At 48.3% G+C, this 25741-nt stretch overlaps 2 protein-coding genes across 10 annotated transcripts in view; one reads left to right on the top strand and one right to left on the bottom strand.

The window, feature by feature from the left end:
* The first annotated feature begins 740 nt into the window (after positions 1-740).
* On the top strand, positions 741-4720 carry Msto1 (misato mitochondrial distribution and morphology regulator 1). 4 transcript variants are annotated; one of them, XM_038311260.2, is made up of 14 exons: positions 741-891; positions 981-1116; positions 1555-1624; positions 1728-1803; positions 2176-2230; positions 2355-2442; positions 2536-2653; positions 2734-2868; positions 2967-3119; positions 3386-3517; positions 3589-3773; positions 3955-4059; positions 4142-4251; positions 4447-4720. In XM_038311260.2, exons 1-14 carry the CDS (start codon positions 808-810, stop codon positions 4656-4658), a joined length of 1659 nt encoding a protein of 552 aa, XP_038167188.1. In that variant the 5' UTR covers positions 741-807; the 3' UTR covers positions 4659-4720. The 4 variants fall into 4 exon arrangements, with proteins under 4 accessions (XP_038167188.1, XP_038167187.1, XP_038167190.1 ...); XM_038311259.2 differs by having other exon boundaries at positions 4444-4720; XM_038311262.2 differs by having other exon boundaries at positions 2176-2237; positions 2305-2442.
* The window catches only part of LOC119800900 (GON-4-like protein), a 31823-nt gene continuing 10350 nt past the window's right edge, over positions 4269-25741 (bottom strand). For 4 of the 6 annotated variants that reach the window (XM_038311258.1, XM_042054157.1, XM_042054158.1 and 1 more), the window contains 16 exons: positions 24619-24787; positions 23885-24029; positions 21819-21969; positions 19310-19426; positions 17385-19064; positions 15566-15818; positions 14764-14948; positions 13641-13838; positions 11769-11912; positions 10241-10384; positions 10038-10157; positions 8112-8222; positions 6748-6958; positions 5714-6335; positions 5528-5630; positions 4269-5140 (listed from right to left, as the gene is read on the bottom strand). In XM_038311258.1, the coding sequence (XP_038167186.1) occupies positions 4991-5140; positions 5528-5630; positions 5714-6335; positions 6748-6958; positions 8112-8222; positions 10038-10157; positions 10241-10384; positions 11769-11912; positions 13641-13838; positions 14764-14948; positions 15566-15818; positions 17385-19064; positions 19310-19426; positions 21819-21969; positions 23885-24029; positions 24619-24787 (4503 nt within the window). In that variant the 3' untranslated portion in view covers positions 4269-4990. The remainder of the gene's footprint in view (positions 5141-5527; positions 5631-5713; positions 6336-6747; positions 6959-8111; positions 8223-10037; positions 10158-10240; positions 10385-11768; positions 11913-13640; positions 13839-14763; positions 14949-15565; positions 15819-17384; positions 19065-19309; positions 19427-21818; positions 21970-23884; positions 24030-24618; positions 24788-25741) is intronic. The other 2 variants (XM_038311254.1, XM_038311255.1) reach the window with 2 other exon arrangements.

Here is a 25741-nt window from a genome sequence, read left to right as displayed (position 1 = left end):
AACAGGATAAGAGGGTTGTGCCATCACATGTGGTTTGGAAATCCTTTGTCCACTGGATATACAAAAAAAGCACAAGCCTTTTCCAGGAAGCCAGGCTGGGCTAACAGTGAGCCGGTCTCTAAAAGCTGTACAAATAATGACTCAAATTAAAAAGAAAGTAAAGACTCAGGGTGGGGGGTGGCGCACGCCTTTAATCGCAGCACTTGCGAGGCAGAACTCTTGTGAGTTTGAGGCCAGCCTGGTCTACAAGCGAGATCCAGAACAGCTCCAAAGCTATAGAGAAACCCTGCCTCGAAAAAACCTAAATAATAAGGAAGGAAATAAATAAATAAATAAATAGCACAGAAGTGCAAATGAACTATATGTACACGTAGAAGGGGACTAAAACCTTTTCCGTAACGTAACAGAAGCAGACAGATGACCCATTGCCCAGTTCACTGTTTTAGCCAGGCTGGGACCTTGGCCTGGGAGGAGTCAGTGGAGCATCGAGTTCCTCGTCAAGTTTTTCTTTTTTCTCTCTCGAGAATTACTACTTAGGAGAGGAAGGCATCTGCGAGAAGACTGACAGAAACAAGTGGGAGAACCTTCCATGACCTTGGCCAGAATATGAGCCCTGACGGCTGAGATGGAATGGCGTGGGGCCAGCGAGGACGCGCCAGCTTCCGGTCACCCAGGAGAGGAAGAGGCGGGGCGCGAGCCGTACGCCGGAGCCAACGTGTAGCCAACGGGAAAGCACGCGTTCAAGAGCCAATAGGGCGCGGGGCCCGCCCCCCGGGCGGCAGTGGAGCGGCGAGCAGCAGCGGCGGTATGGCGGGCGGGGCCCGCGAGGTAATCACGCTGCAGTTGGGACACTTCGCGGGTTTCGTCGGGGCACACTGGTGGAACCAGCAGGTCAGGCTATGCGTGGCGGCCCGGCGCTCCCTACGGAAGGTACATGGCCATGCCCCTCCTCACGCCACTCAGCCCTCTGCACTCTGCAGGATGCTGCGCTGGGACCTAGGACCGAAGGCGACTCGTCACCGGGCGAGCTGTGCCCCGACGTCCTGTACCGAGCCGGCCGGACGCTGCATGGCCAGGAAACCTATACGCCGCGACTCATCCTCATGGATCTGAAAGGTGAGGCAGTGGCGGAGCTCAGCCAAGTTTTCCCGTTTTTCTTGTGAGGCCCTAGCAGGGGTTCACTTTAGAACCCGCACAGGACAGACACCTGAAGACCAGACTATTCAGCTCTGGAATGGGCAGAGCCACGGCTACCAGCAGAAGGATGGAGTCCAGATTCCCCATCCATCTAGCGTATATCCAAGTATGCTTTAAAAAGCCAAGTGCAGTGCTTGGCGCGGTTGGGCACGCCTTTAATCCCGGCGGAGGCAGGTAGATCTCTGCGCACAAGGCCAACCTGGTTTACATAGTTGATAGGGATACATAAGGAGACCGCATCTCAAAAGCCAAACAAAAAGTTTTGCCAAGTGCTACCACACATCACCTGGCAGGTGATCAGGTTGTCTGGGGGAGATGATGCTCTAGGCTTTGACCTTGTCTTTCATCTCTGTGCAGGCAGTCTGAATTCACTAAAGGAAGAAGGTGGCCTCTACAAGGACCGGCAGCTGGAGGCTGCGGTAGCATGGTGTGTGTCTGATGTAGGAGGGGGGAAGGGCCAGCGCACGTGCATAAAAGGCTGGAGAGATCATCAAATGGACTTTTTTCCACTTATCTCCACTCTTTTTCAGGCAAGGGAAGCTCACCACACACAGAGAAGAAGAGTACCCAAAGAACCCTAACCTCCAGGACCTTCTGAGTGCAGAGGTGATGCGGTCTCTGCCCTAAACTTTGAAACCTACCACAGGCAAAGAAGGCAGAAAAGGAGGCATCTAGCCACTATAAATACCTTAGAAACATTCGATTTTGGAAAAAGCACCTTTGGCTCTAAATGGGCAGGAACCTATAATCTGGTTTAGAGGCTAAGAATCCCCGCCTCTCTTTCAAAGCTGAGTTCCCAGTGCCCCCTTCAGGCATCTCAAAACAACCTGGAACCAGTTCCTGGGGACCTCACGCCATTTTCTGGCTTTCGGCAAGTGGTGCACATCAAATCCACAGGGGCACACACATATACACATAAGAAAACACGGTGGAGGAGAACTTCCTAGAACTAAATATCATTTTTCTCACCCCTCCCAGGGAGTACTGAATACTGATGGTGTCTGGAGGACCAGACCTATGCAAAATGGCAAAGGTGACATGTCCCTGATGGAGATGGAACAGAGCAGGGACTCTGGGGAAGGTGCCGCTCATCTGCTCTTTCTTCAGGCTGCCTACCAGTCATCCCTGGTACAAATCCAAACCCATTTATCCCACAGAGAACAGCATCAGAGTCTGGTCAGACTTCCTCAGAGTGCATCTCCATCCGCGGAGCATCTGTGTGATTCAGAAGTACAACCATGATGGGTATGGGGGCTCCATCTCACCTGCTCTCCTCCAAAACAGCAGACTGGGGAGTTGAGGATAGGACTGGGGTTTTATCACGGTGATTTCTGGTAGTGAAACAGGTCGCCTGGAGGCTTTTGGACAAGGCGAGGGTGTCCTGAAGGAACCCAGGTACCTGGAGGAGCTGGAGGACAGACTACATTTCTATGTGGAAGAGTGTGACTACCTGCAGGTAGCTATGTGACAGTGCAGATGTGGGGGAGACGCTCGCCTCACGCTCCAGTCTGCATTCTGTGGACCTTCTCTCTGCAGGGCTTCCAGATCCTGTGCGACCTGCATGACGGCTTCTCTGGAGTAGGCGCTAAGACTGCAGAGCTACTACAAGACGAGTATTCGGGACGAGGAGTAATAACGTGGGGTCTGCTCCCTGCTCCCCACAGTCTTGGGGTGAGTGGAAGCTGGAAGAAAAGCAGCAGAGTTGGTGGGAAGGAGAGGACCCCACTGAGGAAGTTATGTGGAGAACCCACTCTCATTTCTTTTACCAGGAGCCCCAGAAAAATATCTATCGCCTCCTAAACACGGCATTTGGTCTGGTGCACCTGACTGGGTACAGCTCTTTTGTCTGTCCGTTATCCCTGGGAGGGCACCTGGGCCTGCGACCCAAGCCACCTGTCAACTTCCCTTACCTACACTATGACGTAAGGCTCAAAGCTCAGTTTATCTCAGCCTCTGTTTACTGCGGCTCTGCTTCTTCTCTCTCCCCACCCCCTGCCATGTGTGTGTGGTGCTAGGGATTGAACCCAGCACCCAACACATACTCAGGAATCATTTTTACACCAAGTTGGGTTCCCACCTTAAACCTGACCTCTTAGCATGTCTATCCGGCCTTCATTCCCTAGATCTCTGCCCTTGGTGGTTTCCTACACCCGAGAGACCCAGTGTCCCCTCCTGTCCCACTTGACAGGCCACGCTGCCCTTCCACTGTAGCGCCATTCTTGCTACAGCCCTGGACACAGTCACAGCTCCCTTCCGCCTGCGTTCCTCCATGGTTCCCATGGCTCATTTGGCTGATCTGCTAAGTTTCTCTGGGAAAAAGGTAAGAAGCTTTCTGAGGGCCTGGCCAGAGCCCAGGACCGGCTCTGTGACCTGACACCTCCTGGTCTGTAGGTGGTGACAGCGGAAGCAATCATCCCCTTCCCGCTGGATCTGGGCCAGGCCCTTCCTGACATCCTGGGACAGCTTGGAGGAACCACCCCGTGGACCCCACTCTCTGCTTGTGGGGATTCTACTGGAAGTCGATGCTTTGCCCAGTCAGTGGTGCTCAGGGGTATAGACAGAACGAGTCACACCAGGTAAAGACCGGGTTATTAGAGGCCCTGTGAGACCTGCTCAGGTCTTTGTTCCGACCGCCATCACCGCCTCACATTAGTACAAGCTCTGGACCGCCCCAGCTGCTGGTCCAAGGATGTAAGGGTTCTTAGCTCCCATTCAGACAGCCGGAGTACACGTGTGGCTTTGCCTTTGTTCTGGCAGTAAGCTCAAGCCAGGGACACCCTTGCCTTCGGCTCTCCATGCGTGTGCCTCTGGAGAAGAAGTCTTGGCCCTCTACTTACAACAGCAGCACCCTAGAGTCTTAAGGTCAGTTGGGCACTTGCCCTCTCCCCGGGCGGCCGGCGGCCTCTGCCACTCTGCTCTCTGAGCCACCACTCTCTGCCTGCAGCTCCTCTCATCTGCTGCTGACGCCCTGCAGAGTGGCCCCTCCTTACCCACACCTCTTCTCCAGCTTCATTCACAAGGGGCTGGCCCTGGATGGCCCCCCCAAGGGCGCAGGTAAGATAGGGAGACGCTAACACTTGAGCAGTTTTACTCTTTGTCTCTGAATGAAAAGTGCTAAACAGAAAAAAGTTCACAGCTGAGCGTTCTTCCACCCGACCACAGCCTTCACTGCTGCCTTTACAATCTCCCAAGCCCAGAGTAGACTCCAGGTCACCTCCAGGTCAACCCTTTTCTCTCCCTCTCCAGCAGTGCAGAGCATCCCTGTGTTTGGAGCCTTGCGCTCATCTTCATCCTTGTATCACACCCTGGGAGACTTGGCTGAGGAGCTTGCCAGACTCGACCTGCGGCGCTGGGCTAGCTTCATGGACGCTGGGGTGGAGCGGGACGACATGGAGGAGCTGCTGCAGGACTTACACAGCCTGGCCCAGTGTTACCAGGAGGGCAACAGCCTTGCAGACTGACGTTCCAGGGAAGGGGATTGGGGAGATGATTTGTAATAAAAGCTGCCGGGTGCAGGAGCCCAGTCAGTGTGTTGGGATTGCTGCAAGACATATGCATTTGTACATTTAAAAAGAGCAAGTTCACAAAAGAGCCAAGCCCCGTTCTCCACCAATGCTGTTTACAGAATGTGTTTGTAAGGTCTTCACTGCAGTCCCTGAGAGACACAGGCCGCAGAGCCGTCTCCCCAGCTGGCTCTGTCAAGGTTCAAGGTCTCTGAGTCAAGTACAACCACCCTTGTACAGAGGGCTGTTGGGTTGGTCTTGGCAGATGAAACCCATACCTTCCCAGGGTTTCATTCATCCAGCTCTTCTTCAGACAGCAGGTCCCCACGGTCAGAGAGCTGGTCTGCATTGCTGGTGCTGGTGGCATCATCCTCATCCTCAGAGCTGGCCTCACAGGCTGTGTGGAAGAGTTGCACAAGTTCTCGGAAACGATGGGAAACCTGGCAAAGGAAAAGGGTTGGGCTCACGGTTCCAGTCTGCTTACAATGAACTTGGCACCCACTTACTATACAGAGCAAGACCAAAGGTTGTGTCTTCTGTAGAAACAGGTGAATGCCACAAACAGAACAACAAGACTCGGTGATACACACCTTTAATTCCAGCAATCAGGAGGATTCCCGAGTTCAAGGCCAACCTAATCTACATTTTTCAAGGGCAGCCAGGGACTTCTTGAAAACAGAAACCCACTACCCTGACAGGTCAAGCCTTTCTTCAGGCCAAGCTTTAAAAGAACCAGTTATTGCCTTAAAATTTCCTTATGACTGTAAGCCCCATTGTTCCCCCCCCCCACCTTTCTCCCCCATCACCCTTCGCCCCGCCCGCCTCACCTCGACGGGGGTCTTGTTCCCCAGTTGCCGAGAGATGCTGCTGAAGGTATGCGGCTGCGCGCCCTGCTCCTGGCACATGGTGAGAATCACCCGGTCAGCCTCCCTGTAGGCCAGGCAGCACAGTTAGGCCTGAGGGTCGCTTTGGACCTGTGTTACACTCTGCAAACACAGCTTGTCTTTACCTACCTTGTCCACAATACCACCTTCTCCCCAGTGGAGCTGACCTTGCTGTTGTTGGCACAGACAGTAGCTTCTGAGGCTTTTGGCAGACCCCCCTCTGGACCTTTGCCTTGTGTTCCGCTGTCTTCAGCTATGACCCCTCTGGCAGCTTTGGGAATGATCTCTGAGGCACCAACTCCTGATGAAGTTCCACAGATAGGAGCCACCATATGGGCTGTCTTTGCCTCCACTGGGCTCTCAAGTAGCCAGCTCTGAGTACAGACTTTCCCATATACGTGTCTTCTCCCTGTGTCTCTGGTCCTTGAGGAAACAGGACTCGGGAGGGAAGCAGGGATCTCCACAGTGCTTGGCAGTTTCTCAGTTTCTGATGCATCTGGGAGCGGCACAATAGTCTCTGAATTAGCAGAAGCCTTCATGTCCTCACCCTCTTGGGGAAGTATGGTAGATGTACCAAGGCAGGAGACAACTTCAGGCCCAGCCTGGTCTCTCCTAACAGAGGAGAGTTCAACTCCAGTCTGAGGAGGAAGCCTGGGAGTCTCTGATGAGCAGAGGGTTGAGCCCTCCAAGGGTCGCTCCACGAGAGTCACTTCTGCAGAGCACAGCACGGCACTCCCGACTGTCGACCCTGCTTAGGAGGAACATGGGGATCAGCGGATACACCAAAAACCACAGCCACTGGGGAGCTACTGGAAAGACTGGGGGAAGTAATGAAGTCCCGCAGCAGAGGAGGGCACGGTTCTTAGGAGGAGAAGACAATTTAGCCCTGGCTGTCTTGGAACTCATTCTGTAGACCAAGCTGGCCTGAAATAAAGACGTGCCTGCCCCTGCATCTCAAGTGCAGGGATTAAAAGTGTGTGCCACCACTGCCTGGCATTTTAACAAACTCTTTTAACTACGTGAGAAGGAAGGGAAACGGGATCTCCGTGGTCTTCATGACAAAGTGTCCATGCATCCCTGGAAAGGTGTTTGAGCTAGGCTCATCCAGTTTCCTGCAGTGTGGAAAAGGAGGGAGAGGCATAGCTTGGAGTCAGGTTACTTACCTGGAGTGGGTGTCTCTCCCTTTCTGGTGGTCCTGCCAGTCCTAATCTGGGTCACATCAGCATTCTCCTGCTCCTCCAGGGCTTCCTCTTCCAACATGTCCTTGCCTTGTCCTCCTTCCTTAGTTGCAGGCATAGAACTTGCCTCTTGGAGGGAGCTACTACCCACCAACTCCAGGGGCTCCTTGCTCTTGTAAGATTTGCTGTCACAAACCTGCAAGGGTGACTCTCTGAGTTAACAATGTTCTGACCTTTACTCACGAGGACTGCATCTGCTCTGACAGCAACTCACTCTGTTTTGCTCACAGGTTCTCAAATGCTGAGCAGTCTCTCCAGCCACTCTTTTTTTTGTCTATGTCTATAAAGTGCTATGATTACAAGGTTGGACCACCATATTCAAATCAAAGACTCTCTTTAAAAACTTGCAAAATGTAACTGTAGTGCTGTGGGACAATGGTCTCACACTTTGTAAAGACTTGTCACTTGTCTTTTAACAAATGCTGATTGGCCAGTAGCCAGGCAGGAGAGTTCTCGAAAGAGGAGTCAGTCTGCAGCTGTCACCCAGACACAGAGGAGGAAGCAGGATGAGAATGCCTTGCTGATAAAGGTACAAGCCACGTGGATAACGCAAACAAAAATTAGGGGTTAAGATGTAAGATATAAGAGTTAATAAGACTGGTTGTCCATTTCCCGGCAGCCCAGACCCGAATAATCACACAGAAACTATATTCCAACACTGCTTGACCGATGGTTTATGCATAAATTCCTAGCTAGCACATACATCTTAAATTAACCCATCTCTATTATTTTTTTTTAATTTTTTATAATTTATTTAACTTTATTTTATGTGCATTGGTGTGAAAGTGTCAGATCCCCTGGAACTAGATTTTCAGACAGTTGTGAGCTGCCATGTGGGTGCTGGAAATTGAACCCGGGTCCTTGAGAAGAGCAGTCAGTGCTCTTAACTGCTGAGCCATCTCTCCAGCCCCCATCTCATTATTTTATGTATTGCCACGAGGCTGTGGCTTACCAGGTAAAGTTCCGGTGTCTGTCTCCTTCAGCAGTTACATGGCACCTCTTTGACTCTGCCTACTCATTCTCTCAATCTCTGTTCTGATTTCCCACCTGGCTTTACTCTGCTAAGCCATTAGCCCAAATAACTTGATGATGTGGGATGTCCTGTATATGTGTTACTCTTATTGGTTAATGAATAAAGTTGCTTTGGCCTATAACAAGGCAGAATATAGCCAGGCTATATGTCTTTGAGTTTGAGGCCAGCCTCATCTACATGGTGAGTACGAAGACAAGAAACGAGCATCTGCAAGGTCTGGCCTAGGCAGTGCCAGCACACCAAGCACCTGCCTTACCTTGCTGCTGCAATGACAATTTCTCCTCTTGCTCTTCTTCAGCTTAGAGTCAGGACCTCCCTCATGGCAGGAACAGGAGCCGTCCTTGGCCACTTCAGGCCAGTCAGTCTCCTACAAGAACCCCAGCTTGATTAGCTGCCAAGTATTTTCAGAACCAAGAAACAGAGCTGCGTTGAGCAGCCTTAGTGATGAAGGTCCCTCCCACTCTTTTTCTAATGTACCACCTAATCACCCTTGAGGTCACTGACCCAATCTTGATTTCAGCCTGTTGTGAATCCTCAAAGAACCCACAGTGATCCAAAGAAAGCAGCATCTTAGCAGCCCACAAGCCTCGGTCAGACATAACTCAGACTTTGAGAAAAATGCACTGGAGATCTCCAAAGTAAGATCCAGATTACTGACTTTCTGTCTCCCTTTGTATAGTGACTCTTCACTTAATAAAGCCAAGACACACTTCTGATCCCAGCACTTGGGAGGCAGAGGCAGGTGCATCCCTGAGTTTGAGGCCAGCCTGGTGGATAGAGTGAGTTTTAGAACAGCGAGAGCTACAAAGAGAAACCCTGTCTGAGAAAAACAAAAACAAAGAACGACAAAAAGACCGCCTCTTTAGGCAAGTGAGATGACTCAGTGGCTAAAGGCATGAGGACCTGAATTTAATCCCTGGTATCCAAATGTCCTGACCTTCACAAATGTTCAGTGGCACATGTGTAGTCCCCCACTCTCTCCCACAAAGTATGTAAATGTAAATTTTTAAACTTAAAAAAAAAAAATGGCCCATGCCTTAATCCTAGCAGGACACTGAGGTCAACCTTGGTCTCTATTTCATATAATCATCATCTTTTTTTAAAATATTTATTTATTATGTATACAATATTCTGTCTGCATGTATTCCTGCAGGCCAGAAGAGGGCACCAGACCTAATTACAGATGGTTGTGAGCCACCATGTGGTTGCCGGGACCAGCCCAATCATCATCATCTTTAAAATTAGACTAATTTGTAGGCTGAAGAGGTGGTTCAATAGTAAGGGCAATTATGTATTGCTCTTGCATAGGAATTGAATTCAGGAGGCGCATAAACCACCCTTTACACCAGTTCCAGGAGATCATACACCTCCTTCAGATCTCTGGGCACCTGAACTCCACAGATAGATTCCTAAACACACATTTTTCTCTAAAACTAATACATCTATTTTTTTTAACTATATTATATGTCGATAAAGGCTTGTCATACCACATGTATGGAGGTCAGAGAACAGCCTGACCATATGGGTCTGGTGACCAAACCCTCTCTAGTCATCAGGCTCTTTCTGGTACTGAGCATGAGCAGACTCCAGAGCTGAAACTAAGCCACCTATGTCAGTGTCCCAGCACAGACACCTGACAAAGTCACTCTGGCATCAGCTTCTCTTGGCTTTTTAGTTGTATAAATAAAACTTTCCTCAGGATTACTATGAAAGTTACACGAGCTAATTAATAATCTACATGCTGCCACATAGTAACACAACTGCTACGTTTATCATTAAAGAGTTCTATTTCCTTCCATGGACAAAACTGAAAAATTAAAACCCAAAGGTAAGAAAAAGGGTAGCACTAGGGAGAAAAGCATGAACTACAATCTGTTTTGTTTTGTTCCCTTTTCTGAGATAGGGTTTTACCATATAGCTAGCCCAGGCTAGCTTTGAACTTGCAGCAATACCCCTGCCTCGGACTCTTAAGTGTTGAAATTATAAGTATCATCATGCAGGGCTATGATTCCTTCTAATGAAGTCTCATAGGTTCTCCACAGCAGCCTCACCTTTGGGTTGTTCCCCGTGAGCATCTCCAACCTTAATACTGTGAGCTATCCTATATATAACATGGATATATGCAGAGTTTAATCCAAAGCTTAATTAATGAAAAGCAGATATTTCCCAAAACCATGTATACCTTATCATGATTCTGGACCCCAATCTCCTTTCTCCTCTTGCTCTTTGAGGCTGTGGACACCTTAGCAGGTTCCTCTTCCTCTTCTACATCAGGGAGGATCACTTCTTCAAAGCCATCAAACTAAACAAGAATTGATGGTACTAGGCAGACTGGCCAAACCCTCCCGCAGACAGCCTTCCCCTCGACAACCTCAGGGCCTGTACCTCATACTCTTTCTCTTCAGTCCAGTTGATCTCTTCAAAGTCACCCATCCGACTAGCTGCTGGGCGCAGATGATCAAAAAAGATGGAGAACTCATCCTGTAGGTGGTCATGGCCTTTGAGGAGCTGCCACATCTGTGTCTTAAGCTGAGGAAAATTGGGAAAGCTAAGACATCTGGAGAGTCTTCCGAGACTGCAGTCAAACCAATCCCAAATGTACCCACAGTCTGCCTTCTATAGGCAGCAAAGCTTTTTTAAAAGTCTCTTATTTTTAGATTACAAGGATTTATTTGTTATTTGTTTGGTGTGTGTGTCTGTGTGTGGATGTACACATGTACAGCACACCTGTGGGAATCAAACTCAGATCCTATGGCTGAGCAGTACATGCACAGAGGCCAGCACATACCTAGGAAAGATAGTCAGTCACAGGAGCCCCAGGGATTGAATGTATTGTCAGGGGTTTTGTGATATCGTGACAGCATTCTGATATTCCCGAGACTGACAATAAAGTTTGTTTTGAATCAGAGGGCAGAACTAGCTAGTAACTGACCAAAATTAATCTTTGATGTTTTGCAGGACTGAGGACAGATGGTGGGAAGTAAAGGGCAAGGCTTAGAGAGGGTCTAGGCCTTTCTGAATGGAGGAACGAGGGAGATACAGGAGGTAACTGGTTGCTTCTCTGGACATTCAGGTTATTACCCCAATATCGGACTCCCAATTTTTATTCATAAAGAATAAAGGCATCAGACAGGTTAGGCAGCAAAAAACTTTATCACCTAAGCCATCTCCTTGGCCCATTCTAATTTTTTCGAGACTCCTGGAATTTTCTTTGTAGACCAGGCTGGGCTGGGACTCACAGAGATCCACCTGCTTCTGCCTCCTGCACGCTGAGATTAAAGGTGTGTGCCACTACTTTGATAGCTAAAAATTCTAAAGCATTACCCTGCTTGCTTGCTACAGGGGTGGGAGTTGGGTGGGGAGGAAGTATACTGATCATAAATGCAATTCCCAATGACAGTACTTTCCATTCCTGCCTTATTGTTCTCTTGAAGAAACAAATGAGGAGGCCAAAGCTGTCCTCACCCACCCACTTTCTTCCAAACCCCTCCCAGTGCACTGACGGCTCCAGAGCTGGTGAGGGCCAATCAGGCCCTGGAGTCCAGGAGCCATTCTTCCATGTCCCTGGGCTTCAGACTGGAGCGGAGTGGGAAACATGCTTTCTGCCTGAGTTTATGATGTGCCAGAGGGAAAAGACACAGAATACATTAGGCAGAGAGAGAATCGACGATGAAAAGGAAGCAGGACAAGGGGGCTAGAGAGGGCTCAGCAGTTAAGAGGACCTACTGCTCTTGCAAAGGACCCAGGCTAGGTTCCCAGGACAAGATGGTAGTTCACAACCATCTGTAACTCAACTTCCAAACAATCCAATGTCCTCTTCTAACCTCTGTAAGGCACCAGGCCGGCATGTGGTACACACGTATACATGTACATAAAACACTCATACATATGAATAAATAAGCAGATGGAGTACCTCAGTGGTGTCCTGAGGAAGGCAATCTGCACAGCCTTGCAGGACCTTGATAATCTTCTGGTGCTGGGAGGGGTTCTCTGCAAAGCAGATCTCCAGCTGCCGAAGGAATCTACGACTCTTCTCAAAAGCCTGCTGCTCCTCAAACTATCAAGCGGAAGGAAAACGAGAAAGGAATCAGTACGCAGCTGGGTCGGAACCTGAAGGCCCTGAGAAGAACTAAACAACGGGCCAGAGGCTCAGGTTATGACTGAACTCTATTTAAAATCTTGGCCAGGCGGTGGTGGCGCACTACTTTAATCCCAGCACTCGGGAGGCAGAGGCAGGCGGATCTCTGTGAGTTCGAGGCCAGGCTGGTCTACAAGAGCTAGTTCAAGGACAGCCCTCCTCCCCCCCCCCAAAAAAAAGTATTTAAAATCTTAACAGCCAATTGTGGGATCCTAAGAATTACCAACCTGTGAAATTAAGATGCGAATGAGTGACTCAACAGATAAGCATCTCTTGCATAATAGTAGGAGACAGAGACAAGAGGATTCTAAGATCAAGGTCAGCGTGGGGTACACAATGAGAATTGTCTCAACAAATAAGTAAAGGAGATAACTATATCTCAAGTTGTTTTGTATTTATTTTACAAATAATAAAATCAAATACTCAAACTCAGTGGAACTTCAGAGTTTACAAATTTTTTTAAAATAAATCTCTATTTATAAAGTATACAGTATTCATCCTGCATGTATGCTCGGACGCCAGAAGAGGGCACCAAATCTCATTATAGATGGTTGTGAGCCACCATGTTGTTACTGGGAATTGAACTCAGGACCTCTAGAAGAGCAGCCAGTGCTCTCAACCTCAGAGACATCTGTCTAGCCCTGAAAATTATTTTGCATGTGCATTCATTCAATCATCACAATGATGCCAGAATGAAGGTGGACAGTTTATTCACAATTAACCATCAAATGCTCACAAATCTATCCGAATGCCGTGATACTTCCCCCCTTCACTCCTATTGCTACCCATTGGAACAGGAAGTCTAGAACGAGTGACTCCTTCTCCTTCTCCCTCCCTCCGGTCTCTGTCTGTCCCCTCCTGTCTCTGCCTTTCAAGTACAAGAACAAGTAGGAGTGACCATGCCCAATTTGCCGTTCCTCCCATTTCAACTCTTAGGCTTCAAATTTTTGCTTTAATTAATTGTTATTTTTTTTTTTTAGGGCAGGAATTCATTATGTCCCCCAGGATATTGAAAAAATATGAATCCTAGGCTGGCCATGAAGCAGCAGCAATCCTTCTGCCTCAGTTTCCTGTGTGCTGTCTTTTCTACTCTAGTGTTCTATGAAGTATCACCATAAAGGACTATGTATTACATATGTGACTATTTTTATAATCTACATATATCATAGACTTTATTCATGAAAATTAAACCTCTTAGAATGCAGAAATCTTAATTTTTTTAACTACTACATTCATAGTATCTATGTGTTTGCCTGACACTCAACAAATATTTAGTAAAGAAAGAGCTGGGACATAGTGGTGCACACCTTTTAATGCCAGCACTGGAGAGGTCAAGGCTAACCTGGTCTACACTGTGCGTTCCAGGACAGCCAAGGCTACACAGAGACTCTGTCTTAAAAAAAGGGGGCAAAATCCAAAAAGATACTTTTCTCAGTGAGGAGAGAGGGAAGAATATGACTTCCAGAAAACACTTTGTAAACAGACGGGAGGACAGAGCTGGAAAGAGAAAGACCCGAGAAGATTGGTGAAATGGGGAAAGGGTGACCTGAAGGAATCACAAGGCTGGAACTATCTGACGCGGCTGTGCTCAAGCCCCGGCTGCCTCTGACCTAGAGTCTGCTGTGCGGGCTTTGCGTCTCTACTTACTAGTCCACAGGACAGGGCTTGTTCCGGAAGCAGGAAAGCAGCAAAGTCCTTCAAGAGCTGAGGCCAGTCTTGGAGCAGGGTTTGCAAGCTTTTGTACAGATCCACAGCAGTCTGCCTCTGGGTACTTGACTCAAATTCATAGATGACCTGAAGGAAATCTTCATACTTGCCAGGGACATGCTGGAGAGCTTCTCGCACCTACATACAAGACTTCTAATAGTCAACATCCTTTCCTGGGGCCTCCAGAACATGCAAGGGCACAGGAGAAAGAGTCATGGTCACAGTTCTAAGAGTTAGCTTTCAGAGGCCCTCCCTGACCTGAGGCTGACAAAGGACACAGAAGAAGCAGCAAGGCAGACTTGCTTTTCTCTGAGGGGCAACTGGACAACCTGAATTTTCTTGAGATTAGAGTCACAAAACTAAGGGCTGCTAAGATTGCCTTCATGACATGAGCCCCAAATATAACCTAATAAGAGGAATTTTTGGATTCTAATACAGGTCATACCAGGTACACTAATACCCGAACTTAGAAACTTACTAATAGCAGATAGCAGCAGCAACAACAGCAGCTGCGTCAGCTAATCGCTCTGCCGGATGATTAACTGAGAAAAGAGCACCTACACAGGGTACCAAGAGACAACAAAAGACCAGGGTGTACAATCCCGAGATTACCACACCAGGCTACATACTACCTGCCATTCTTTTCACTAAATGCTCACTAATGGTAACATATCAACCCAATCTGTGAACTCACAACGTGGCACTGCGGATAGCAGTATCTCCATTCCCCTAATCCCTGGTTGAAAGAGAGATGGGTTGAGGATAGGGGCACTGACAACCATCCCAAATATGGCTGAACTCTGGATCCCTGTGGGGGTCTCTAACAGAACTCACTCTGTGGCCAATGCAAGCAAACAAGGCAGACACAAACCTATTGTGCATGTAGTAAAAAAAAAACTTAGCTCTGACTGTGCTGGATCAGGCCAGGCCATGGTAGACAAACACTTCCTGCTGAGCGACCTCCTTAGTCACATTTCCAGTTCAAAATATCTTCCTCCAAAGCAGCAACAGCCACATGCACACAGACAGGCATTAAAAACTAAAAATTTAGCTGTTTGCCTACCCTGGTGAGGTAGGCCTGTGCAAAGGCCAGGTCCTTCTGCTCCCTGAGGGGGTCCCGATCAAGAAGGTCCTCATCATACAGCAGCAACAGCTTGGAGGTATCCTTGCTGGCCCGAGCCCGACTTCCCCGTTTGCTCCGAGCTCGATGACTGCTTCGGCTTTTTCCACCAGTTTTGATGTTGTCTCCTTGGAGTACATATGAAAATTGTTTCTCAATCCTTATACCTAAGCAATCCACCATAAGTGCACTCATCCCATACAGTTATGCACAACTTGGAAAAAGAATAGCCAGACAATGGAAGACAAAACAATCCTGCCTCCTTGCATAGGCACAGCCAGCTACCAACAACTGCAGAGTGATCGGGAGGCCCGGATACACTGAGGACTGCAGCTGGAAAACCCACTCCCAGGCTGGTTTACAATTACATTACAATGGAGACAGGCAGTGTCACAAAGAACATTGCTTGAGCTATGCAGTAAGACCCGGCCTCAAAACAGAGAAAACAAGTTTAAGGAGTAAACATGAAAGACAAACAGTTCATAACTTCAAGAACAGAGGAGGGCAAGAACCACAAATAAAACAGAGTGTAAATGGAGTGTTGAAGAAATTCTAACTTTCTGTCTTTTGTGTTTCAAAGGCACCAACCTGTTCGGTTTGGGGAAGGAAAGCTGCTGGAGAGAGAAAGACTCCTCCCTGGAGCCTCCCGGCTCCGCGGTGACTCTGTAAGCTGCACTCTATGCACACCATCCTCTGGGCACTGCAGCCAAGGGAAACTTTTCCTGAGAGGGTCAGCTACACTCACCTGGTGGGGCTATGCTCGTCTCTACTTCTGGAGCAGTCTTGGGTGAGGCCAAGGTAGAAGGGGGCTTCTCAGCAGCATCTCCAACTGCTCCATCATTCACTTCATCTTTCTGCAAGGCTTCCAACCCTTCTGCCTCCTCTTCCTCTTCTTCTTCTGGCTCAGAGTTCTCCTCCTGGGAGTTCTCTTCCTCAGACTCACCCTCCTGACTCATGCTCCCTTCAGAAGCCAGCCAAGTCAGCTTCTCCATTGTTTCCTAAATGCACCCCAAAGACTGTTTACAAGGGCTCCCAGCACCTCACAGAGCTGAAGTACAGGAGCAGGGTCAGGAGGATCTAAGGTAAAACAGGGCCCCCACTCTGGACTAGAGAAGTCTGAGGGCACTGGGGACAGGGCCGGGCAGCACAACATGACCCATACCTAGGAGGTTTTTATCTCTCTCTCTCTCTCTCTCTCTCTCTCTCTCTCTCTCTCTCTCTCTCTCTCTCTCTCTCTCTCTCTCTCCCTCTCTTCTTGGTGGGTGTTGTTCTTTGCTTCCTTTCCGCAGGGTTGGGGATGGAATCAGGGCCTTGCGCATGACAACTACATGCTCAATTACATACCTATTCCTGGCAAGTACATGTTCGATTACATACCTATTCCTCTAGTTCTTAAGAGCTATTTAAATTTTGCTTTGTATTGTGAGATGGGTTTCTCTGTGTAGCCTTGGCTGCCCGAGAACTAGGTCTATAGAGCAGGCTGGCCTGAAATTCAGAGAGACCCACCTTCCTCTGCCTTCCAAAAGTGCTGGTACTAACAGAAGGGCCCAGCTAAACTTTTTTTTAATCATTACATTATTATGAGTGTCAGAGCTTTGCCTGCATGTATCTCTGAGTTCTACATGCCTACAAAGGCCTGAAGAGGGTACAGGATCCTCTGAAACTGAAGTTACTGTAGATTGTGAGAAGCCAGGTGGGTGATAGGACTCAAATCAGGGTCTTATGGAAAAGGAACAAGTGTTCTTTTGTTCTGGTTGGTTGTTTGTTTTAGACAGGATTTCTCTGTGTAGAGCAGGCAGTACTGGGATTCGCTCTGTCCCTCAGGTTGACCGTGAACTCGTCCACCTGCCTCTAATCTTGAGTGCTGTGATTAAAGACCTGCAATACTACTGCCAGGCACAGAAACTGTTCTTAACTGTGGAGCCATCTTTTCCCCACCACGGGTTTTTTTTTTAAATCTCATTTATTTATGTCTGCATACATACGCTGGGGGTCCATGCATGCTGTGGAACCCATGGCAGGGGCCCAGAGAATCAGTCATAGAAATGAGTTCTCTCCTTACACCATGTGACCCCAGGGAATGCATTCAAGCCAGTAAGGTCGGCAACAGGTGTCGTTTGACCTGTAGCCCCCTTGCTATGAGCTTTGTTGTTGGTTTGTCTGGCATTTAAAGTATGCTCAAGGGGTCAATGAGATGGGTCAAGAGGCACAGACAACAGCTGTCAAGCCTGACATTCTGAGCTCGATTCCTGGGTCCCACATGATGGAAGGAGAGAACCGCCTCCTCCTGGTCCTCTGACCTCTACACACATGCCATGTTATGCACATGCCCAAATAAATAAAAGAATAAACGCAAAAATAGAAAAATAAAGTATGCTCAAGCGATTCAAACTGACAATGAAATGAACACAACCCAAAGAGAATGTCCCCTTTCCATAGCACGTCACAAGTCTCTAAATTATGTCCCATAATGCATTCACAAGTCAAAGGACACTTTATGACTATAACATACAAAGGAACAGTCTACCGAGTCCGCATATACTTGCAACTACTCTGGTTCTTACCTGGAGCTCTGGGACAGACAGCACAGACTCCTCAGAAGCTGATGACAGTTCATCTTCTTCATCTTGGGTGAGGTCATCAAAGTCATCCTCCTCTTCTTCGTCAGGCCCATCTTTCTCTCCTCCAGTGTCTCGTCCTGCAGGGATCCCCACAGACTGACCCTCAGCACTGGCTGAATCCTCAGGCTTCCCTGGAGGACTGCTAAGCATCATGTCCTGCTCCATGGAGGACGGAGTGCTTTTTGGCAATCCTTTGCTTCCAACTCCACTTGTGCGCCCCTCATCGGGCGGGTCTTGAGACAGAGAAAGGGATTTAGCGGATTGAGCCTCCTCCTTCTGCAGGACTGTGTCTTTTATCATCTCTAGAGCACTACTCAGCGTCTCCTGAGGGCAGCCACTGTCTGCATCCATCGAGCACTCTTCCTTCACTGTCTCCACAGGGAAGTGAACGGAGATTTCCTCCACACACTCCTCGGCTTCTGTCTTCACCATTGCTTCTACGTCCTCAGGTGCACAGTCCAGAGATTCCTGAAGACTCGGAGACAATGGCTCTAAAGCCTGCCCAACCTGTTCTATTTTCACACCCGTCCAGCCAGGGGCACTCGCTTCAGAAGACGCGCCCTGGCTTTCTGCACCGGATGAAAGACACCATGGCCGAGGCTCCTCTTTGGAGAAGACAGCAGCACAGAGGGGGGTTAGGTCCTGGGGCTTCAATGTGGAGTCAGAGTTTGGAGGAGCAGTTTTTCCATCAGCAATACCCAAGTTCACGTTAGCCTTGTCTTCAGGAAGAGACGGCACAGGGAGAGTCAGAGGACCGCCAGACACAAGCAAGGGTGAGAGGGAGGAGGCCACGAGCGGCTGGTTTAACGGGCAGGGGAAGGGGGGGTTGACCAGGAGAGTGGTGATAGGGACGCTCTGCGGATTTGGGGCCACGGCTGCACTGACGGGCCGGATAACGCTACAGCCACCGGCTAGGCCGACAACCTTCACTGTGGCGGCAGGAACCGTGAAGATGACAGGTGTGGAGTGGATGATGGGGGCAGGTTTCACACAAGGAGAAACCTTGGCCGCTTTTCGTCTTGTGGGCTTCCGCCTCACATACGGCTTTCGAAATTTCGAAGGGGCAAGCGAGGGTAGCATTATCTTGGGTGCAGAACAAGAAGGCAGTGGTGGCTGAGACTCAGACAGGGGGAAGCTGGTCCTGGCTTCAGGACCGGAAGGTACAGCAGGCTGTGCTGCAGGAGACTCAAAAGTATCTTCTCCGCTGACCCCCACTGGAGAGAAACCTGGAAGTGTCTGTAAGACAGTGGTTGGCTGCATCAGATGAGGAATCTGGACCATCCTATTGCTTGGAGGGATTTTTGATTGACTTGGCCAGGTTGATATTTTCCCAGGGTTGAACACAGGCTGAACACAGGGGCTGGGTTGGATGAGGAGGGGCTTCTGGACCAATGGCCGCTTCTGTCGCCAAGCCTTTCTGGAAAAACGCTTGGAACCTGGCTTCAATTTGAGTACCACACCCTTGGGCATCAGCAGTGGGTACTGAGTTGCACTCCCCAATTCAGGGCCGGCTTTCTCCAAGTGCTGATCTGTGCTGCTCTCTGTGGCTGTGGTCACATTTGCTCCTTCTACAGCGCCTTGAGCTAAGTTCCGAAGTTCATCCTGAATGGACTGCAGACTGGCCTAAGGAAAGGGAAACACTGTGCTCTAGCACATGTCAGGATCTAGGGGAAAGACAATGACCTGTCTGGGCTCTAAGGATTGGTAGAGGACAGTCCCAAGAAGGGTTTCTCCGTGCATCAGTGTTCTAGGAAAACCACACCCCAGGCGTATGACCGTGCTGAACTCTGTGTCAGAAATCATCATCTAACGTCTACAGGAACTTTTAGGGACCTCTGCCTCACAAAGACGTTGAAGGATGGCCAGACCTTTAACCAGAATGGGAGCCGGTGTTCCTCCTTCTCAATGGGCGGTTTCCACTGATGTGGCTGGATCTCTTCACAGCACCTCACGAGAACTGGCAGCTGTTTGGTCTTCTTATAAAACTAAGCAAGAAACAACAAATTTTAAGTCATATTTGTTCAGACTGGGAAATGGGAAGGGGGGGCTGGTTGTTTGACACACACAAGGATGACTCAGTAATAAATGTTGAATATTTGTGTATTTCAAACAATATACCTCTAATTAATGAAAGTCTCACAAATATTAAATATATAAATGTAAATGTCCATCCTGATTATCAGCAGGACTCAAAACTGTCTCAGCACTTAGAGGAGAGATAGGGGGATCACTGGGACTTCCAGTCTAGCCTGGTCTACAACGTGAGTTCAGGACAACTAGAGCTGTTACTCAAAAAACCCTGTCTGGAAACAAAAAGACTCGAATTATCTTCCCCAGGGCACGCCTTGGAGGGAACACAGAAGAGGAAGTCAGTGATCTGACTAAACACTTGCTCAGCACACAGCCCTCACCCTCCTCCAACAGAAGCGACTTTCACCAAGAAAGAGTGCTGAGTGGAAAAGACACTGCGAACCGGGCAGACGAGAAAGGCTGTGACCCCAGAGGGAGAGGAAGAGGAAGAGACACACTGACGGTCTCAATTCCAGAGTCAATGGGTTGGGTGTGCTGGAGCACACCTTTAATCCCAGCACTTGGGAGGCAAAGGCAGGCAGGTCTCAGTAAGTTCTAGACCAGCCTGGTCTGCATGGCAAGCTCCAGGACAGCCAGAACTACACAGATAGATTCCTGTCTCAAACAAACAAACAAACAAACAAGTAATAAAAAGAGTAACTGGGCCTGGCAGTTGGCCTGAGCATCAGGAAATGAGTTCATAAGTTCATAAGCTACAAGGAAGAACAGACTTTCTCAAGTTGTCCTCTGACCTCGTGTGTGCGTGTGTGCACTGTGGCGTGTACATGCCCTTACCAAGATAAATAAGTGTGATTTAAAAAAAAAAATCAATCAATCAAGGGGCTGACAGATAGTTCAGCAGGTAAACGTGCTTACTGCTCCTGCCACGGACCTGGATTCGGTTCCAAAAACCCACACTGGCCAGCTCACACCCATCTGCAACTATAGTGCATAGATCCAATGTCCTCTTCTGACCCCCACGGGCACCTGAACACACACAGTGCACATGCACGCAGGCACACACACATATACACACATAAAATGACAAGTCTTAAACACACACACATACACAAATTGTAAGTACATCAGTAAGTAAGGTGAGTTGGGGCTGTGTTTAGTGATTCCTCCAGTCCTAACACTGAAGGAGAAAAGAGAAGGGAAGGAAAGAGGAGGTCAGAAAGAGAAAGGAAGGCAGGAGGGCAGGGATCCATGGCTGAGATTAGTAACTCAGGGATAAACCTGCTGTATAATGAGGGGTAATCACATCACTTTCCAACAATGTGGGCAACAAGGAAAAGGGATGAAGCACTTCCACAACTAAAGCCTCGAAAAGCTTCCTGGCTTTTTAAACTACTTAAATCTTTTTTCTGTTGTTTGTTTTCTTATTTGTAACAGGATAATGTTATAGAGCCGTGGATAGACCCAGACTCACAGCAATTCCAGACTCTCTGTCCCATGGGTGCAGTGGTTAGGTCTACAACACCACACCTGGCTTACCTGACTCCTGACGAAAATTCTGCATAACCTGGACATTCGTGTCTAACTGGAAAGGAGCACCGCAAGCTGGAGAGTTGGCTCATGGTTGAGAGCAGGTTCTCCTCTCATTGAGGACCCAAACTGAGTTCCCAGCACACCGCTCAGCCCAGGCGGAAAGGAATCTCTCTCTGTATAGCCCTGGCTGTGCTGGAGCATGCAATATAGGACAGGCTGGTCTAGATAGAACTTGCTGAGATCTGCCTGCCTTTGCCTCCCAAGTGCTGGAATTAAAGGTGTGCACCAGCACTCCAGCCAGCCACTGACTTTGGAAATGAAACTATCACAGTCTGGCTCTTCCTCTTCCCCTGGGATTACAGCTGTGTCAGGTGGCTCACAACTGCACACGACTGCAGCTTGAGGGGTCTGAACCATTGCACACGATTGCATGCACCCACACACAGACACAGGCTTAATTAAAAAGCAAAAGCAGCACTGCGGAGGTTTACAAATGCAATACTGTCTACCTGTAGAAGGTCAGAGTAAGGGAGGTACAAGAGGGCTAGAAGGATCCAGGACTTGTGGAAGCCTTTGGCCTGAATAATTTCTTACTCAAGGAAATATCCAAAAGAGAGGCTAAGGTGAAGGTACTCCAGAGCAAATCAATGGGTGAATGTCTTACAGAGGAAAGTTAGAACTAATCCAAGACTGGGAGAACTGTCCTTTAAACTCCTCTGTGGGAGGGGCTTCACTGCATGCACCGAGAGCTGAAGGAGGAGAAAGGGCTGGGTGCTCCTTGCAGGGAGGCACAGGGGAACTTGCAGGAACACTCACTTTAATCATGTTGTTAGGAGCTCTGTTCTGGTTGAGGTTCTTGATTCTCACCGTCAGCTGGTGAGCGGTCTTACAAGTTACAAGGTACTTGCTGATTAGAGGTTTAGGAAACTCAGTGCCTTCGAAGTGCTTCAGTCCTAAAGCTAGCAGACTGAGAGAGAAGCAAAGATACAACCTAACTTCACAGACCTTTCTTCAAAAGAGCTCTCCAAACTGCCCATGCTTCACGAGCACCTTCTACACCTTCAGATATTTACAGAGTACTCAGTACTTTAAAAGCAAACGGGATCAGTGGCATAGGGAAGACCCTAGACTACTCCCACAGCACTGGTAAAATAAAATTGCTTTAAAGTTCATTGCACAAACATCCTTGGTGAGCTCTTGGGATAACAACGCAGAAGAACGGAAAGCCAGTGGCATGCTCTCAACGCCCCGGAGGCTTAGGCAGGAGGTGCCATGCTCTGACCAGCCTGGGTCCATGGCACAACCCTGTATCCAGAGAACAAGGGCTCTCATGTAACTCACTGGACTGAACTCCAGTATCCCAGCTTGGTTTCAAAGATAACATAATCAGGGCCAGTGATACAGCACTAGCCAAGCACTAAGGAGGCTGGTCACATTTCAAAACAATAACAAAAACCATAACATCTCACAGAGTAAGCTGCTACAGGCATGGTGACACACTCCTGCAACCTCAACCCTGTTGAGAGGCTGAGGCAGGACCACTGCTTTAAGCTGGAGGCTAGTCCAGGCTACACAATAACACTGTAGTTTTCCTCCCCAAACAAAGAAGAACAAAACAAACCTAAATAAAAAGCAAAGGAGGAAAACTTCATTAAAAAAAAAAAAACCCACAAAAAGAAAAGCCCAAAACCATAAACCTGCTCTTAGGATTTTAGAGCCAAGAGGGTTCATAGTTCAAGGCCATCCTCACTGACAGGGCTTTTTCAATAAGAGACTGGATGCCTGAGCGCCTGCCTCAGACACTAATAATGAATGACTCAAAGGAGGAAATGACAATTTGAAATCTTTGTGCCTTATCTTTGTTGTTGCTGGTGGTGGTTGTTTTTTTTTTTTTTTCTTTTCTTTGAAGACTCGGTTTCCTTGTGTAGCCCTGGATGTCCTGGGACTTGCTCTCTGCAGACCATGCCGGCCTCGAACTCACAGAGATTGGGCTGCCTCTGCCTCCCAAGTGCTAGTATTAAGGGCATGGGCTACCACTCCCTGACAAGTCCTTGTGTTTTTGAAAAAGCAAATTACAAAATTACTTAAATTACTGAACCTCTGTCAGAATTCCACGAGAGAGCTAAGGCAGTAACTCAGAGTGCCCAGCACACACCAAGACCTGAGGGGAATTTAACGCCCAGCACCACATACACTAGGCTAAAAGGCTCACAGCTGTATTCTGACCTATTAGGAGGATGAGGAGGATCAGAACTCAAACTCCAATGGGGTAAAACGAACAAGGAACACTGTCTTTGGGAGGCAGGAAAACAGTTTAAAAACTTTTACTTTGAGCATTTCCTTTCGGTACTACTATAAGATTGGCTTTCCAATAAACAAAAGGTTAAACAACGCTTTTAAATGCTTCAAAAATGTGTGGCAGGGCTGAAGAGAGGGGTCAGCGCTTAGGAGCACAGCCTGCTCTTCCAGAGGATCCGGGATTCAGATTACAGCACCCACATGGTGACTCACAACAGTGCAGAGAACTCCAGTTCCAGGGAATCCAGCAACAGCCTTTGTTGGTCCATGAGGCTGTTATGCACATGGTGCACAGATATGATATACAAGCAGGCAGAACACCCGTTACATAAAAGGGAATGATGATGATGATGATGATGAGGAGGAGGAGGAGGAGATAATAATAATAATAATAATAATAATAATAATAATAATAATAAATAATATTGGACCACGACACGTGTGGCATCTCCGGCCAACGTCACAGCTAAACTCTGCCCACCTACACAGCTTTGCTTGGCCACATCTACTTTCGCCTATGCTTTTCAACAGCAACCGTCTTTCTCCTTCCCTAGTGTGTTCTTTGATCCTCACAGTAAACTTACTTGTCCTCAGCCTTGGTAAAGACGATCTTATCCCGAGGATTATTTGCCTTCAGTGAACATATTGGAAGGAGCTCTGGATACATGAAAACCTTGTTTGTGGCCAGGATCCAAGCCACTTGCTTGGGCAAACAGGGAAACTCACTGGCTATAGGAGAAGATGATCTGGTAAGTGCCGTCCAAGGACCAAGAGCTCCACAGAGTGTAAACGTCCATTTCAGCATTCAGGCAGAGGTCTTCTTCTCTGCCTTGAACCCCCAAGTTTTCAGCCATTTCAACTTAACATATGCCTAACAGGAGCTAAACCACGTTGGTTCCCTGTCCTTTCTCGTGTGGAACACTGTATCCCCTAAGACAGGAAGATACAACACCTAGGAGTGCCCACATATATTGTTAACCTCAGACACCTTTTTACCCTCTCTCCCTTAGAAAACATAAACTGTAAATATTCTGCATACTCCATCCTTAAGAATTATACATAAAATGTTACTAAAGACTCTCATCTCTCACTGCAAACCAAAACCTGCAGCTAAAAGCCAGGCAGTGCTGGTACATGCCTTTAATCCCAGCAATTGGGAGGCAGAGGTAGGCGGATCTCTTAGTTTCAGGCCAGCCTCAGCCTGGTCTACAAAGTGAGTTCCAGGACAACCAGGGCTGATACACAGAGAAACCTTGTATCAAAAAGAATCACAAAACCAAACCAACCCAAAACAAAATAACAAGCATGCATCTCCTACCAGTCTTCTTGACGGTTTTATGAGGACTGCAGTCCAGGCTGACATGTGTGAAGTCTTCGATGAGCTGCATGGCTCCCACCCAGTTGCAGGGCTGGAACAAGGTCTGAAACTTGGGGTTAAAGTGCTGGTGAAGGGCGATGGAGTTCTCTGCAAAGGTTCCCAGCTCTTTCTGAGGATAAAGGTCAGAAAGGAGATCTGAGAGGACTCCAGACAACTAATTCCACAGCCCTCAACCCCTGCAGGGGAAAGGGCCCTGCCTGCTAGAGGACCAGAGGCAGGGAAAAATCTCTCTGAAGTGATAGCATTCCATTACCACGTCTCTGTCTTCACCCTCAGCTACTCAGGGCCTGGACCTACAGCCATCCGTCATACTTTACGGCTCACACTGAGCACTATGCAGTCTTGCCATGCATGGTCTCCTTCCAAGTAAGATCAAATGCAGCAGCAAGGCCATTGAGAAGTATGCTCAAAGCCCTGGATTTTAAACTCAACGCTGGGGGAAAGGGGTGTATTAGATTCTCACACACACACACACACACACACACACACACACACACACACACACACACACACACAGACACATACACACACTTTATTTTTGAGAATCTCACTCTGTAGCCCCAGAGCCTTGAACTCATGGTGATCGTTTCTCCTTCACCAAAGTGCTAGAAATAAAGGGGACTACCACACCCGCCTCCTGGTTTTAGAAGATGGCTCAGCAGTTAAAAGCATTTGTTGCTCTTGTAGAGGACCCAGGCTCAGTTCCCAGCAGGCACAGGGTGGCTTACCACCATCCATAACCCTAGTTCTAGGGGGATCGGACGCCCTTTGGCCACGACAAAAACCAAGCATGTTACCCACAGACATATATACATGAAGGCAAACACTCATACACATAAAATGAATCTAATTATTTTTAAATTTTCTTACTAGTGCATCTAAAGAAAACTTTCTCACGGTCCTCTGACAACATTAAGAAGTGAAGACACTCATTCACCAAAAAGATTTTGGTTATTAGCGAACAAACCATGGAACCACAAAAGGGTTTCCTCCGGGATGCTCTGACCCAAGAGCCCCTCCAAATGGAGAGTTCTTTCTGATCTCCTTTCACAGATCTACTATC

This window comes from Arvicola amphibius, chromosome 14 (genome assembly GCF_903992535.2).
Source record: "Arvicola amphibius chromosome 14, mArvAmp1.2, whole genome shotgun sequence".
Lineage (NCBI taxonomy): Eukaryota > Metazoa > Chordata > Mammalia > Rodentia > Cricetidae > Arvicola > Arvicola amphibius.
This window is presented reverse-complemented; position numbering and strand designations above follow the sequence as displayed.

What these genes read in the sequence shown, in the direction of transcription:
- Msto1 (XM_038311263.2), top strand. Translation starts at nt 808, where the DNA reads ATGGCGGGCGGGGCCCGCGAGGTAATCACGCTGCAGTTGGGACACTTC. An exon ending in CAGAAGTACAACCATGATGG is followed by an intron (nt 2,443 to 2,535) that starts GTATGGGGGCTC and finishes GATTTCTGGTAG; the next exon opens with TGAAACAGGTCGCCTGGAGG. An exon ending in GACAGAACGAGTCACACCAG is followed by an intron (nt 3,774 to 3,954) that starts GTAAAGACCGGG and finishes TTGTTCTGGCAG; the next exon opens with TAAGCTCAAGCCAGGGACAC.